Source organism: Myotis davidii, unplaced genomic scaffold (assembly GCF_000327345.1).
Source record: "Myotis davidii unplaced genomic scaffold, ASM32734v1 scaffold555, whole genome shotgun sequence".
Taxonomy (NCBI): Eukaryota; Metazoa; Chordata; class Mammalia; order Chiroptera; family Vespertilionidae; genus Myotis; species Myotis davidii.
Genome location: NW_006286315.1, coordinates 406614 through 422676, shown reverse-complemented (window position 1 = coordinate 422676; position 16063 = coordinate 406614). Strand labels below are relative to the sequence as shown.

The 16063-nt window shown below is 50.5% G+C and overlaps 2 protein-coding genes across 2 annotated transcripts in view; one reads left to right on the top strand and one right to left on the bottom strand.

The window, feature by feature from the left end:
- Positions 1-11669, top strand: part of TRAP1 (TNF receptor-associated protein 1) — a 27872-nt gene extending 16203 nt beyond the window's left edge. The window contains exons 12-18 of the mRNA XM_006757876.2: positions 2047-2194; positions 4059-4244; positions 4699-4837; positions 5591-5676; positions 7195-7340; positions 11086-11158; positions 11359-11669. Of these exons, the coding sequence (XP_006757939.1) occupies positions 2047-2194; positions 4059-4244; positions 4699-4837; positions 5591-5676; positions 7195-7340; positions 11086-11158; positions 11359-11460 (880 nt within the window). The 3' untranslated portion in view covers positions 11461-11669. The remainder of the gene's footprint in view (positions 1-2046; positions 2195-4058; positions 4245-4698; positions 4838-5590; positions 5677-7194; positions 7341-11085; positions 11159-11358) is intronic.
- Positions 11613-16063, bottom strand: DNASE1 (deoxyribonuclease I). Its single transcript, XM_006757880.2, has 10 exons — positions 15957-16063; positions 15182-15269; positions 14600-14747; positions 14145-14233; positions 13906-13989; positions 13496-13611; positions 13051-13163; positions 12818-12972; positions 12283-12379; positions 11613-12055 (listed from the first exon to the last, which is right to left on the bottom strand). Exons 3-10 carry the CDS (start codon positions 14744-14746, stop codon positions 12002-12004), a joined length of 855 nt encoding a protein of 284 aa, XP_006757943.1. The 5' UTR covers position 14747; positions 15182-15269; positions 15957-16063; the 3' UTR covers positions 11613-12001.

Here is a 16063-nt window from a genome sequence, read left to right as displayed (position 1 = left end):
ACCCCTAATTCCACTAAGAATTTTCAAAATGGTTCTTTATTTTTACTTTTTATATCCTATATAATAAAGAGCTAATATGCTAATGGTCATGACACCCTCACACCATAACGAGCCATCACCAGAAGTCTGCGTGCACAGCAGGGTGGCGGGGCTGCATGCGTGGTGAGGTGTGCGCAGGTGGGTGGGGGCTTGACACTATGTGTGCAGTGCAGAGGTGGGACCCCCGGTTCCGGCCTGCCTCTTTAGGGCAATCCATTGAGGAGCTCTGGATGGATGGGTGGGGCCTACCTCTTTGGGGTGATCAATTGCGGGGCTCCCGCACTGTGAGAGGGCACAGGCCAGGCTAGGGGACACCCCCCCCCCAAGTGCACGAATTTTATGCACCGGCCTCTAGTTAAATATAATTGTTTACTAACATTTTAAAATTTCAACTTTATGAGAGGCATAATTGACATATAAAACTATGTTTAAAGTGTAAATCATGGTGATTTGATACATATATACATTGGGAAAGGATTCCAAGTTGCTCATAATTTTATACCATTAAATAATGCTGAAGCTAACACCTTGATTCACAAAATCCCAATTTTGTAATATTGTAGTGTGCACATAGTATATCCAGTTATATAGTCCAAGCTATAGTGTATATATTGTATATATAGTATGGATCCTAATTATGCAAAACTATAATGTACAGAGAGTAGTATAGTTTTGTTATACATATGTATATACATACACTAATTTATTCATATTGGAATTTTTTTAAAAAATTGATTTCAGAGAGAGGAAGGGAGATTGAAAGAACCATCAGTGATGAGAGAGAATCATTGATTAACTGCCTCCTGCACACTCCACACTGGGGATCAAACCTGAAACCTTTTAATGCCTGGGACAACACCCAACCAACTGAGCAACACCAGCCAGGGCTAGGATGTGATTTTTAAAAAATTTTTTTAAAAATATATTTTATTGGTTTTTTTACAGAGAGAAAGGGAGAGGGATAGAGAGTCAGAAACATCGATGGGAGAGAAACATCGACCAGCTGCCTCCTGCACACCTCCTACTGGGGATGTGCCCGCAACCAAGGTACATGCCCTTGACCGGCATTGAACCTGGGACCCTTCAGTCCGCAGGCCGACGCTCTATCCACTGAGCCTAACCGGTTAAGGCTAGGATGTGATTTTTTGTTGTTGTTAATCCTCAGTCAAATATATTTTTTCCATTGATTTTTAGAAATAGTGGGAGAGGGAGAGAAAGAGAGAAACATCATTGTGAGAGAGACACATCAATTGGTTATCTCCCGTATATGCCCCAATTAGGGCCAGGGATTGAGTCTGCAACCAAGATGCATGCCCTTGACTGAAATCGAACCCAGGACCCTTTAGTCTGCACGCCAGTGCTCTATCCACTGAGCCAAACCAGCTAGGGCAGGAGGTGATTTTTTTTAAAAATATTTTTGATTGATTTTTTTACAGAGGAAGAGAAAGGGATGAAGAGTTAGAAACATCGATGAGAGAGAAACATCAATCAGCTGCCTCCTGCACACCCTCTACTGGGGATGTGCCCACAACCAAGGTACATGCCCTTGACCAGAATCAAACCTGGAACCTTTCAGTCCGTAGGCCAACGCTCTGTCCACTGAGTCAAGCCGGTTAGGGCAGGAGGTGATTTTTAACGACTGCACTTTCATTTCAGTCTATTCTCTCCTGTTTGACCACTGAGGTTGTTCGTAATTGTATTGTCTTTTATGTGCTACAGTGAAACTCCTGCTCCGTAAGTCTTGATGACTCATTATATTTCCCAGGGAGCAATCTGGACAGTTGGAACCATCAAGGTTGGGTGGGCTGTTGCTGCCCTCCACAAAGGGCTGTCATTCCACCTTCCTGCCTTTAGGGGCGCGTCTTCCCACCTGGTGTTTGCCAAGGGTCACCCTTTCTTTTTCCATTTTTAAAAATTTGACCAGAATGGTATGTTGTTTTCACTAATTTGATTATTAGTATTTCATCAAAGTTGCTGGTTCATGATACATTCATTTCTGTGCTGTAGGAAACTCCGGGACGTTCTACAACAGAGGCTAATAAAATTCTTCGTTGACCAGAGTAAAAAAGACGCTGAGACATATGCCAAGTTTTTTGAAGATTATGGCTTGTTCATGAGAGAGGGCATTGTGACCACTGCTGAACAGGAGGTCAAGGTAAGATTCCAGGTTTCTGGGCCTTTCTCCCTGCTGCCTTGGGCTGTGGAGGAAGCTGGTGGAGGCCAGAAACCTGAGCTTCCTAGGACATGACACTGGCATATCCAGGCACCCCAGCTACTGCTGCCCGGGAGCCAGTAAATGCAGCTCCGGAGTGTCCTCACTTTGTCCTGTGGGACTAGGCTCATCTCCCTCAGTCCTCTCACCGGAGGCCGGAAGGAAGTAGGTATGTATTCAGGGGGCTCAGGAGTTCACAAAGGCAGGGCCAGGGCCAGGTACTGTTCACCAGGGCAGTGGAGGCAGGGACATTGTGTCATCAGGGCATGTTCATCATGTGATGGGTGGAACTTTAACATGGTGCTCCTGGGGCCTCAGTTCAATTCACCGTGCAGCATTACTTATATATGATATGATTCTTCAATAAACATATTTTGGCCTTTTATTTTTTTTTTAAATCTTCACCTGAGGATATGTTTTTATTGATTTGAGAGAGAAAGGAAAGGAGAGGGAGAGAGAGAGGGAAACATCAATATGAGTGAGAAACATTGATCAGTTGCCTCCTGTACACGCCCCGACCAGGGATTAAGCCCACAGCCTGAGTATGTGCCTGGATCAAACCCCACCACGTTTTGGTGTATGGGATGATGGTCCAACCAACGGAGTCACACCAGCCAGGACTGGCCATTTTTAAACCATTTTTTATTTTTATTTTAAATTTCAGAGAGAGGAAGAGAAAGGGAGATAAAGATAAGAAACATCAATGATGAGAGAGAATCATCAATTGGCTGTCTCCTGCATGCCCCCTACTGGGAATCAAGCCTGCAACCAGGCATGTCCCTTGACTGGGAATCGAACTATGACCTTCTGGCTCATGAGTCGATGCTCAATCACTGAGCCACACCAGCCAGACAGGGCTGGCAATTTTCAGTGTGATATAATTCACATAGTAAAATTCACCCTATTAAAGTGGATAATTTAGTTACACTTGGTACATTCACAAGGTTGTGCAAACATCACTGATATATCATTCCAGAACATTTTGATCCCCAGTAAGCAGTCAGTCCCAGTGTCGAGGTTTCATCTTTTGCTCTAGAACAGTAGCAAGGATGGAGGGCTCCCAAGGGGATTGTTCTTCATTCCCTAGGGGAGGGTGGGACTGGAGTGCCGCTGGGCAGTCTGAGGTTCCCACTCCGCTTCCTCCCTGGGCACTCCTCACTTCGAGTGGCCGGCTCCTGCCTGGGTCTGGTTGACAGCAGCTGGGGGGTCACTGCATGCCAGTGGCTTTTCGGAGGGCTCGATAAACATTCTCTCAGTGTATTCGTGTTTGTTATGGGGACCCTGATGTGTGCATACGCGCAGGCTTAACGTCTGAATTAGAGCATGACTCCCAGGTGGGTTTCCACATCCTTATTTGATACCTTTTTTTCTGCTTTCTGTCCACCTTCCCTCTCCGTCACGTCTCTTTCATCTGGGCCCAGCCCTCTGTGTGCCCTCCCTCGCTCTTCACAGTGTCCCCAGTACTTGTCTGTGCTGTGTTTGTCAGTGTGTCTGGTATAGAGAAGGCAGAGTTTATGTCTCGGGTCATGTCCAGGCTGATGGCATCAGGGATCCAGCCCCCCAGCTTGTTGCTGCTCCTCTGTCCTTACCAGGCAGCTCCCACCGGGAATCAAGACTTCTCCAGCAGTCACATTGCATTTCAGCCGACAGGAAGGAGAAGGACTAGTCACCTGGTTGGAGGAAGGCCGGGAAATGTGGACTTTATACTGATGTCCACATGCCCACTGTGACTGGGGACGAAGGGAGGATGCTGGGTCCAGGGGCAGTGAGGATCTGGAATGAGCAGTGACCTGCCCTTTGTTTTCAGGAGGATATTGCAAAGTTGTTGCGGTATGAGTCCTCGGCGCTGCCCGCTGGGCAGCTGACCAGCCTCGTGGACTACGCCAGCCGCATGCAGGCCGGCACCCGCAACATCTACTACCTGTGCACCCCCAACCGGCACCTGGCTGAGCACTCACCCTACTATGAGGCCATGAAGCAGAAAAACATGGAGGTGGGTGAGCAACAGGGCAGGCTGCATCCCTACAGGCTGCTGGGACCAGATCAGGGGACAAGGTGGAGTCTGAGCACCCAAGGCAGCGGGGTGGGGGGTGCCTCTCTGCTTAGTGGGAGATGGCTGAATGTGCCCACGACCCGGGAAAGCCACACGTCCGGGGGCACAGAGGCCCAGGCTGAAGTCTGCCATCTAGTTTGTCCCTGTAGGAGGTGACATGGGGATTTCTCTGTAAGTAGAATCACTGTTTCTATTACTAAGACATAGCCAGAGCCTCCCTTCCCACCCTCTGGCAATCCGCCTCATCTCTAAAGGCCCAGGATGCCCCAGCAGCATCCCATGTGGCTGTTCCAGGACTGGGGGCCCAGCCTGCAGCCCTTACTCCCATGGCCCTCTCTCTGTCGTGGGCGGAGTCCTCACCAAGCCTGATGGAGATGTTCTTGGGCCCTCACAGGTTCTCTTCTGCTATGAGCAGTTTGATGAGCTGACCTTGCTTCACCTTCGTGAATTTGACAAGAAGAAGCTGATCTCCGTGGAAACGGACATCGTTGTCGATCACTACAAGGAGGAGAAGTTTGAAGACAAATCTCCAGGTTGGTTCTACCTTTTTCTCTAGGCAGAGGTGGGTGGTGGCCTGGGGTGCAGGTGAGGCTGGGATGGCCCACGGGCTGACACTCTGCTACAGAGCCTTCTGTCCTGCAACGTGAGTTTCTAGGGATTTTCTGTTCTCAGTTCTACCTGGGGCCATAAACCTGCACAGACAGCAGTTTGGGAACGCCTTAATGATTACAGAGAATGTTCCCATTTAGCTCCCAGTTCTCTCCAGGGCCCCTTCCGAGTTGACTTCCTAAGAGAATCCAAAAATACCTTCTTTAAGCTCTAACGAAACCACATGGGCTTCGGGGCAACCGAAATGTCCTTCTGAGGTTCCGTTTTATCCGCTGGATTTTATTTTTTTAAAATATATTTTATTGATTTTTTTACAGAGAGGAAGAGAGAGGGATAGAGAGTTAGAAACATCGATGAGAGAGAAACATTGATCAGCTGCCTCTTGCACACTCCTACTGGGGATGTGCCCGCAACCAAGGTACATGCCCTTGACCGGAATCGAACTTGGGACCTTTCAGTCCGCAGGCCGATGCTCTATCCTCTGAGCTAAACCAGTCAGGGCATTATCCACTGGATTTTAGATGAAAGCATCTCTGGTGGCTTCTTTGTGCCGATGACCAGGGTGGGGTGGGGCAGTTGGACACTTGGCGTTGGAATGTCAACATTTCAGGCCCCCATGGGAATGAGATGGGAATTACGGAGAACGGCCTCTGAGCTCACTCACGTCTCTCCTCAAGCTGATGACCGCCTGTCAGAAAAGGAGATGGAGGACCTGATGGCCTGGATGAGAAATGCGCTGGGGTCGCGTGTCACCAACGTGAAGGTGAGGTCTTCTGGAGACGCCACCACTCGGCTCCCATGGCTCCAGTGACCACACAACTTGGCAGCCTGCCGGCTCTGAGTCGCTGGCCTGGTGGGAGTTCTCCCAATGGCGACTGAAGCTGTGATATGTGGCAGAGACCAAGCGTGTCACTGCCGCTTCTGCGTTTGAGCTTACGTGTGTGCAGCCACGTGTGTCCAGGGGTGTTGCTGGGGCAGGACAGGCAAGCTCAGCTGACTTGTTTCCTCCACTTTATAGCGCAGGTGGGAACTAGAAAGTAGTGAAAGGTGAACAGCCAATGGCCTGGTGGGCAAGTAGAAGCCGAGAAGAGGGGTTCCCAGTTGGCCACCCCAAAGCTAGCCTGGTCCAGGCCCCAAAGGAACTGTGGTAGTGTAGGACGCAAGGGTTTCCAGTCCAGCCCTTGGGGACCTTACAGTCCAGCGGGGGTTCTGACTTCAGAGAGCCAGAACCAGGTCCAGCTCAGAGTTGGAAGAGAAAGCCAGCCACCAGAGAACAGGTACCCAGTGCAGGTACTGGCTCAGGAAGAGTCCAGGAGTCGCCCCAAGGGACAGGCGGGTGTGCAGGTGGGGATGGCCAAGAGCAGAGGGTGGGCACAGGGCTCTGGGAGGAGCAGCAGGACTCTGCGGGGGAGGGATGGGCACAGATAGAAAGAGGAGGGACTCTTGGTAGGGAGCATCGAGAAGCAAGGCATGCAGCCGGGATTTCTCTGTGTAACACATTCACTGTGTCCACGCTTCACTGTAGGGACTCATTTAAGCTCAGATAACTATGAGGCAGGTAGAATTACCCCCATCCTGTGAAGGGCAGGAGGCAAAGTACATCCCCAGGTCCTATAGCGAGGACGTCATGGAGCTGGATGTGAGTTAGAGCTCAGGTACCATGCTGCCAGGAGGGGTGTGCTGTGGGCCCAGCAGGCTTAGAGACTCCGGTGTGTCAGGAGGCCAGAGGCCTATGGGGTGGACGAAGGGGAAGGCCTGGTCAGGGAGAGGGGCTTGTGACTGCTTGTTGGGAAAAGATGTATTTGATGAAGTCGGGCCAGAGGGCCGCAGAAAGGGTGTGGGTGACGGTGAGGTCTGCAGGAAGGAGGCTCCAGCGTTCTGGAAGGACGGGGTTGAGGGAAGGAACTGCAGACAGACTGGGGGAGAGGCTGGGCCTGGGGAAATGGAACAGCCAGGCGTAGGTGATCTTAGTTGCTATAGGACTTGGCAGTGGCCCTGGGAGGGGAGAGGGGCAGAGGACACCAAGCGAGATGGATGTTAGGCTGTAATTGACACATTAGGTAATGACTTTGGGGGATAGAGGGAGCCCCCAAGTGGGATGCTGTTAGGAACATGGTATGGGCTGCAGTTCAGGCTCCCTTCTCATTCGTGGATGGTTGGGAGGCCTGAGAGTTCATCCCTGGAGACCTATGTTCTGCCTGGTCATCTGGGGAAGCTTCACCCCTGGCCAAAACTGCCATCCCAGTGTCCCCCTCACCCCTGGCCCTGGCCCTGCTTACAGGTGACGCTTCGACTGGACACGCACCCCGCAATGATCACGGTGCTGGAGATGGGGGCGGCCCGGCACTTCCTGCGCATGCAGCAGCTGGCCAAGACCCAGGAGGAGCGCGCGCAGCTCCTGCAGCCCACCCTGGAGGTCAACCCCCGGTAAGGCTGCCGGCTCCCTGGGCCTCGGTGCCCAGGAACAGCAAGCTTGTATCTGACCTGCCAGCTACTCCTTTAAAATGGTTTTATTCCTAACACATAGGAAAAATGCATAAAGTTTATACATACAGCACCTGTGTGATTAAACTATTCAATTTAACTTTAAACTATACCCACGTAAAGTAAAAAAGCAACAGCCTTGCCGGCCCTCGGATGCTGTTAGAATTCTGTCCCTCAGGTAACCATAGTCCTGACTTTTGTGATAATTGCTTTGCTTTATGGTCTCTCTGTGCATCCTTAACAGACTGTCTTGTCTGTTGATGTGAAGTCTTACTTTCTTCACTCTGTCCCTGTGGAGGGAGCTATGGTTTGTTTTCATAGCTGAGTAATGTTCATGGGCTGAAGCTGCCCCAGCACCATTATGTATTCTCTTTTGACCAACATTCGGGTAGTTTCTGTTTGGGGCTGTTGGGAACAGTTGCTCTGAACATTCTTGTCCCTGACACACATGTATGTGCATGCGTGAGTTTCTCCGAGTTGTGCACCCAGGTGTGAAACTGCCATATGCTTAGCTAGGCTGGGTCATGCCCAGCTGCTTCCAGCATGCTGGTGCCAGCTCCCCCCAGCAGAGCGTGAGAACCCACAGGTCTCTACTTTTACTTAAGGCCTTGTCCTTGGCTTTCTTGTGACCTGAAAAAGGGTAAGACTTTATTCATTAATAGGGTCCCTCGGCCTGGCCTGCGCCCTCTCGCAATCCGGGACTCCTTGGAGGATGTCGGAGGTCCCGTGCATGAATTGCCCGATCTCCGCAGGCCAGGCCGAGGGACCCCACCCATGCACAGCACCGGGCCTCTAGTATGTATATAAGATCTTTGGTTAATCTCTCTCCACCCTCTCCCCTTCCCCATCCCTCTTGAGATTCATCAGTCTGTTCCATGTTTCCATGCCTGTGCGTTGAGCATCTGCTCCCTGGTGGTCAGTGCATGTCATAGCTACCAGTTGAACGGTCACTTAGCATATTAGCCTTTTTTAATATATAGATCCTGTTGGGTTCTTTTTTAAAATTTGATTTGTAATTATATTACATACTTTATCAGTTGCAAATCTCTATTCCCACTCTGTCTTTTCACCTGCATTAAGAGGTCTTTTGATAAGTTCTTAATATAATCAAATTCATAAATTTTGGTTAGGTGCTTTTTTGGTTCTTAAGAAATCTATCACCAAAATCATGAACTTATTTTGTCCCCCACCCCAGCCATCCAAATTGCCTTCTGCATCATAGAGTATCAGGTGTCTATACATGTGTCTGGTCTGTTGTTCTGTCTTTAGCGGCACTGCACTGTCTTAATTACTCAGCTTTCCCCGAGCCTTCGCAGCCAGTGAGTGATTGCTTACTCCTTTATTTACCTTCAAGGCTGCCTTGGCTACTCTAGGTCCTCCTGTGCACATACATCAATTTCAAGAATTAGTATCTTTATGGTCAATTTTTTCCGTCCATGTTCGCAATATATATTTACTAGGTCTTAATGTCTTTTGGTAACTTACGTTTTCTGTAGAGTTCCTACACATTTTTTTTAAAATATATTTTATTGATTTTTTACAGAGAGGAAGGGAGAGAGATAGAGAGTTAGAAACATCGATGAGAGAGAAACATCGATCAGCTGCCTCCTGCACATCTCCTACTGGGGATGTGCCCGCAACCCAGGTACATGCCCTTGACCGGAATCAATCCCGGGACCTTTCAGTCCGCAGGCCGATGCGCTATCCACTGAGCCAAACCGGTTTCGGCCCTACACATTTTTTGTAGTTATTCTTTGATGTGTCACATTTATTGGATATTTTGAAATTTCATTTTCTAACTGTTGAAAACAGGTTTTTTAAGATTGATTTTATATACAACAGTAATCTTTCAATGAAATTACATAGTTCACCAAAAATGTTAAATAAATTTAATAAAATCCATAGTGAAATTTCCCTCCTACCTTTGCCCCCAATACAGCCACATTACATTTCGCATTTATCTTTTCATAGATCCTGTGTGTGTGCAGACTCATCTGTGGCTTCCACTGTTGTACAAGTAGTAACTTGCTATGCAGGGGTTCCTTCCTTGCTTTTTCTTCTTTTTAAAAAAATATGTTTTTATTGGTTTTAGAGAAACATCTATCGGTTGCCTCCTATATGCACCCTGACCCAGAACTGAACCTGGTACACGGGATGATGCTCAACCAACTGAGCCACTTGCTTTTTAAAAAGTGTTCTGACCTAGCTGGTTTGGCTCAGGATAGAGCGTCAACCTGTGGACTGAAGGGTCCTGGGTTCAATTCTGGTCAAGAGCACATGCCCGGGTGGTGGGCTCAATCTCCAGTAGGGGGCAGCCAGTCAGTGATTCTCTCTCATCATTGATGTTTCTCTCTCCCTCTCCCTTCCTGTCTGAAATCAATTAAAAAATATATATATTTTAAAAGTGATTCTGATTTTAAATAGTACTGTGAGGAAAAAGTGTTAAGTCTCAGAGCACCATCCATGTTTAATTTTTATAGATTCCAATTGTCCTCTATAGAAGTTAGACAAATTTATGTTTCTCCAATGCCTTCAGTTTTAGCAAACTTCTCAATTTTTACCATTCTCATAGTGAAAAATTATGATTTTAATATACGTTTCTTATGAGTAAGGTCAGAGGTCAGACATTATATTTATGGTATTTTTTTTCCTGTGCAGAAAAGAATTGTTTTTTTTAAAAAATATTTTGATTTCAGAGAGAAAGGGACAGAGAGATAGAAACATCAATGATGAGAATCATTGATTGGCTGCCTCCTGCACACCCCCTACTGGGGATCGAGCCTGCAACCTGGGCATGTGCCCTTGACTGGAACCGAACCTGGGACCCTTCTGTCCACAGGCCGACGCTTTATCCACTGAGCCAACCCAGCTAGGGCAAGAATTGCAGTTTTTATATTGTCAGAGATATATCATTTTATTTTTAACTTCTGGGTTTGTATTCTGCTTGGAAGGCTTTTCCTTCTGAGATTAGAAAACGTTTTTTCCATTTTCTTCTAATATTTTACATTTGATCCTCCTGGAATTTGGTCAAAAGAATATGGTGGGAATCAAACTTTATTGGTTGGCTGGCCAGTTACCCTGTCTTTTCCCCTCTTGTGAAACACTGCCTTTAATCAGGTACAAATGAAATCCCCACGTGTGTGGCTCTTTAGAAAATGTTTACATTTTTTGCATTTAGTTGTTGCCTTTTCGTTTTCCAGAATTAAACTATTTACTGACATCTGGGACTCCCTCCTCCAGCTCTCCTGGCTCTTTTCTTCCATATTTACTTTTATGAATTCTATATTAGATTGTTAAGGTATAAAATTAAACTCTTAGTATAAAACAATATGTGTGTGTGTATTAAGCTAGGAAAAATTTTCATCTTTAATTATGGTCTCCAAGCACTGATATATGTCTTTTTATATGTTAAATTCTTTCCCTTCATTGTTTAAGTTTGTATTGGTTTTAGTACGTATTGCATTTTCTAATATCAAAACTCAAGTGTTTCTTTGGGTATATAACCAATCTCATTATCTGTCAGTGATTATTTACATCTTCCTAAATTTTTGTATGCCTTATTTTTTTTTTACACTGAACTGTCCTATTACACTTTTTTGAATGTTCTAGTAACTCCAACATCTCAGAAGTGAGAGGCCCTTGTGCGGGGGGCACAGCCCTGAGCTCACTTCTGGGGGTTCTGTTGCAGGCACATACTGATCCGGAAGCTCAGCCAGCTGAGAGAGAGCGAGCCTGAGCTGGCCCAGCTGCTTGTCGATCAGGTGAGTCTCCTGGAGACTGGCTGAGAGCGTGAGAACAGAGGGCTGCACCTTCCTTTGTGGTTGGACAGCTGTTGCCTCTAACACCCTGTTTTAAGGAGGAATAGCTCTCTTCCTTCCTTCTCTCCACATTAAAATGTCCCCGAGTTGGAGCTAGGACAGGGCCCCCACCCCATTAACAAGGTAACCACCCTGCCTTTCAGATCTATGAGAACGCCATGATCGCAGCAGGGCTGGTCGATGACCCCCGGCCCATGGTGGGCCGCTTGAACAACCTGCTCGTCAAGGCCCTGGAGCGACACTGACGTCTGGGCCCTGTTGGCCAGGGTGCAGCACAGCAGCTGTGGGAGCCCCACGTCTTCCCTGCGCTGTCAGGGCTCCAGGGAAGGTGACAATGGACTGTGCGCCTCTGTCATGGGAGGAGGAGCCGGGAAGGAACGACTGGATGCCACCAATGTGAACACCCCCTTTAGAGCTTTATTTACTTAAATTAAAAGATATTTCTTCATCTAAATGCTGGATTCTGTGTGCATACAAACAGGGTAAGTTACTCTGGTGCCACAACCCCATGCTTACGATGGATGCAGGTACAGTGAGAAAAAGCCTACTTTCCAGCCCCTTCCTCAAGCTGGGATAGTGGTCGGGGGGACAGTAGGGAGGCGAGAGAGGGGGCGCTGGCCCTGTGCTCAGGGAACTCGCACTCGTTTCCTAAACTCTATCCCCAGAACCTGAAGGTGACAACAGGATCAGCCGTCGTCTTCAGTTCTTCGTGCAGGTCCCCAGGAGCAGCCACAGGCAAGCTAGAGAAGCCCCAGGTGTCCAGCCGGGGCCCTGGGCCTGCTCTTGTCAGGCTCTCTTGAGCGTCACCTCCACCGGGTAGTGGTCACTGATGGCTTGGGCCTGTGGAGAAACATGCAGTGAGCAGGGGTGCCCGTGTGGCAGTCCTCCCTGAGGGCCAGGTGTGCACCCAGATACTGCACTGCCATCGGCCAGGGAGGAGGCTCCCAGGCTGTGGACAAATCAATGAAAAAAGCAGCGACTGCTACAAGTCCCGCGGGTCCGGCTCTCACTCCGCCCCTGCGTCCTAGGCCCCCAAGAGCTACAGGCTGTAAAGAATGGTCACATACAGTCTGGTTGCTCAGTCCATAAGCAGCTTGGAAGTCAAAGGTGCCAGCTGAGTCGGGAACAATGGCATTTTGGAGCAGAGTTCCGGCGACCACGATCCTACAGTGCCAGACACAAAAAAGGCCCCTTCAGCCCACTGCCCAGCTCTGTGCACTTAAACCTCCGATCCCAGCAGGAGCCAGCTCCCATCTGGCCTCGCTGGCCCCTGGATGGCACTGCTCAGGGAAGGCAGGACCAGCCCAGACTCAGGTGTGGGTGTACACGCCCAAACTGGCACTGCTGGCCGACCTGTCTACCTGAGACTGCCCAGAGGAAAAGACCAGCATCATGTTACCCTACGTGTGCTTTTCCTAAAGTGAAGGAATGCTGCTTTTTATTCCACTTCATAAGTGGTCCAAGGCTCAGGAGGGTGAATGTCTCCTCAAAGGTCTTGGAAACCATTTCTGAAACGGCTGAGATGGAAAGCGAGGCTGCTTGTCCAAGTGCCCCTTCCCTACCTGGGCCTGCAGAACCCACGGGGGCGCAGAGTCTGCTCACCTGTCGTAGGCACAGTGCGTGGACGTAACCGTAGTGTCGGCGGTGTCAGGAATCAGCCACTGGAAGGTGGGGATTGTGCGCAGGCGGATGGATGACCAATGCGAAGGGGTCACGTAGCTGCAGCCAGCGTTGAAGTCGCCCATGAACATAATGTCCTACCAGGAGACACCAGCTGATTGGCCCAGGGACAGAACCGGGCCCTTAAGAGCTCAATCCAATGTGTGGGGCCTCACCTCCATGTCCCACTTCTGCCGGACGTCCAGGTAGACTTCGTATAGAGAGTCGATTTCAGCCACCGCATCCAGTGGGGCCGCATGCAGGGGGACGATGGCAAACTCCTTGACCTCTGTGGAGAAGATGGTCGTGCTACGCAAGGAGGTGGGGAGCGGAGCTGGGAGGCAGTCCTGGTCCGAGGGTGCACTGGCCTGGCTGTCATGTGTTTGGGATGGGGGATACATGAAACAGCCCCGGGAGAGAAGTAGTGGGGGGAGGATGGACGTTTCCCTAAGTAACTTAAACATAAGCCCAAAGCACTAGGAATGAGGACGGCACCAAGCTCCCCAGAGAGGTGCATGGTGGGGGCATGATGTGCTGTGGCTTCTCAAGGCGTCTAGGAGGGCCAGGCAGAGCCCCCCTGGCCAGGCAGGGCAGAGGAGCCTCTGGGGCGGCAGCACTCACGGGTGAATGGGGAGGAGAACCTGACCACAGCTGGCTCTCTGCTGAAGGTATCATTTCCACAGGGCTCGCAGCCATCGTCATACTGGTAGCTGTCCAGCACCGACACCTGGTCCGGCCTGCGGAAGGCCAGGCCAGAGGGTGCTTAACCTGGGGCTGGGGCACAGCTTTGCCAAACCGACCTGTTGCTGCGGGCAGGGGGCCTGGTCTAAGGTGGGACATCACACAGATCCACCAGCCCACTGCTCCTTTTGCCCAGATGGTGAGGCCCAACTCGGTCCCTGCTCTGTGGCCTCCAGTTCTTGCCCCCACACCTGGAGGAGAGGCCCATGGGCTTTCTAGACACCCGCCACCCCCACTTCTGCCAGTGACCTTAGAGGAGGTGGCCTCATCTTTCGGCACCTGGGTTTTACCTGAACACAAAGAGGTAGCGCTCCTTATAGCTGCTGCGACCCAGTGGCTCGCTGACTATGTAGTGATAGGTGTTGGGGTCATCCCTAGATTGAGGAAACAAATGTACCCATCAGGGACATCCTGCCACCGACAGCAGGGCTCCCGCCCATGTCAGTGTCCCTGCAGCCGAAGTGGCATCATGCCCTGAAGGGATGATCACTGTCCCGTGTGCTTCCCAGTACCCTGCCCCCTCACGCACTGATTCAGTCTGTCCAGCAGCTTCCCCACGGCCGTCAGGTGGTTGTCTCTGACCTCCTGGATCACAGCAATGTCATAGCGACTCAGGATCTAGGGACAGGGCCACAGTGGTGCTGAGTGGGGACAGGCTAGACCAGCCGTGGGCAAACTACGGCCCGCAGGCCGGAACATCCATGCTTTTGTTCCGGCCCTCCGGTCCAGTTTAAGAACCCATTGTGGCCCTCGAGTCAAAAAGTTTGCCCACCCCTGGGCTAGACGGAGACTGGGGTGTCTAGGCCCTGCCCACTCCAAGTCCCTGCAGGAGCCAAGCCTCTATTCCCAGGTTCTGTCACATCAGTTGGCCTGATGACGTCAGCCACGGTAGTGATAAGGGCCCTATCCCCACAGCTGACTGGGCTGAGAGCAGAGGCCTAACAGTCTGATTGCCTTCAGGACTGACCGCTGGCCTGGACCTACCTGCACGATGTAGTTGGAGAGGGTGGCATTGGACATCTTGGTCTCCCCGAAAGTCTGGATGTTGAAAGCTGCTATTCTCAGGGGCAGGACCACATGCAGCACACCAGTCAGGGTGAGCAGCACCCCCATCAGCCTGGTACCCTTCATTCTGGAGGAGGAAGGACATTTGCATGTGGGTCTGGATTAGAGGAGACGGTGCCCCATCTTCCCTCAGTCCAGGCACATGTAGCTGGTGGAGCCCAAGGCTGAGTAACTGACTTCATGGGCAGTACTGAGCAGCCAGGTGCGCCTCAGCCCTCGCCAGCATGCAGAGCCAGGCTCCAGCGCCAAGGAGGGGACCTGGGTCTTCTCACCCCTCCACCCACCAGAAGACAAGCCCTATAAGGGTCACCAGCCTGAGGACGCGCTCGGGCTAGTGGTGGGACACTGGCTCACTGCCCTCCCTGCTCCAGGCACCCGCCTGGCCAGGGTTCTTCCCAGCTTTGCCGGTCACGCAGAGGGACCCCACCAGGCCTCTGGGCTTAGTGCCTACCCGCCAACGGCCACAAGTCACACAGCTCTTGAGGCATTAGACACACTCACCCGAAATGCAGCTTCTACCAAAGGTGGTGGGAATTCTGTAAAGAACCAGGAATGGATGTTCTTTGGTATCAATTTTCTCCTTTTGTTCCTTTAAAAAAATAAAAACAATTTATAAAGGGAAGTATATTAAGAAACACAGCTGAGAGGCCCATGCAGAGCTGCTACAGCTCTGAAGCCCCACAGGGACTGCTCGTCGCGCCTGGGGTTTTAAAGGTTCAGGCCGCCTGTGACCTTTCCCGGGGCATCACCTGACTGGTGCAGAACAGTGGCGCTGCCTGTGTGGCTTTCCCACGTAGGTGAGCGGTTGGCATGTGTTTAACAGGCACAGGTTCTTGGTGCTATAAAAAGAGCACCTGATGGTATTTGTACTTAGTTTTAAAAAATCTAATTGGGCCAAAGGCTAGTGTGTCCTTCACACATGCTTCTCTCCCAGGGATGGGGAACAGGTGTGCTCTGGAGGGCGGGGTCCTGGCCGCACTCCAGTGTGCAGACTTGAGATGACCTTGGAGCCAGTGGTCAAAGCCAGACATCCCGCACTGCATGTTGCAAACAGAGCCCATGGAGCTCTCTGGCCCTGGAGCACACTAGGCCTCTTACCCATCCCGGCCCCGCTTCATCCATTAGCTCTGAGGGCTGCAGGCAACTTGGCTAAAAGCTGGGGCTCTATGGCAAGCATGGCACACTCCTTCGGCACATGTTTGACATGCTTGCTCTATGGGGTACATGTGTGATCAAGGCTTGGGTGCCAGAAAGGGGCGGGGACTGTGGGGCCCACCTCGGTTGCCAGCGAGGCAGTAGAGCGCCTTCTTGAGGGAGGAAGAGAGCCCGTGTTCCAGGCGCAGGTGTCTCGAGTCACAAGGACACTGGTAGGCAGTATCCGTG

Coding starts and splice junctions, on each gene's coding strand:
- DNASE1 (XM_006757880.2), bottom strand. CDS start 14,746: ATGAAGGGTACCAGGCTGATGGGGGTGCTGCTCACCCTGACTGGTGTG. Junction 14,234..14,599: donor TCTCCAACTACATCGTGCAG/GTAGGTCCAGGC, acceptor CCCTGTCCCTAG/ATCCTGAGTCGCTATGACAT. Junction 13,990..14,144: donor CTGCTGGACAGACTGAATCA/GTGCGTGAGGGG, acceptor TCCTCAATCTAG/GGATGACCCCAACACCTATC.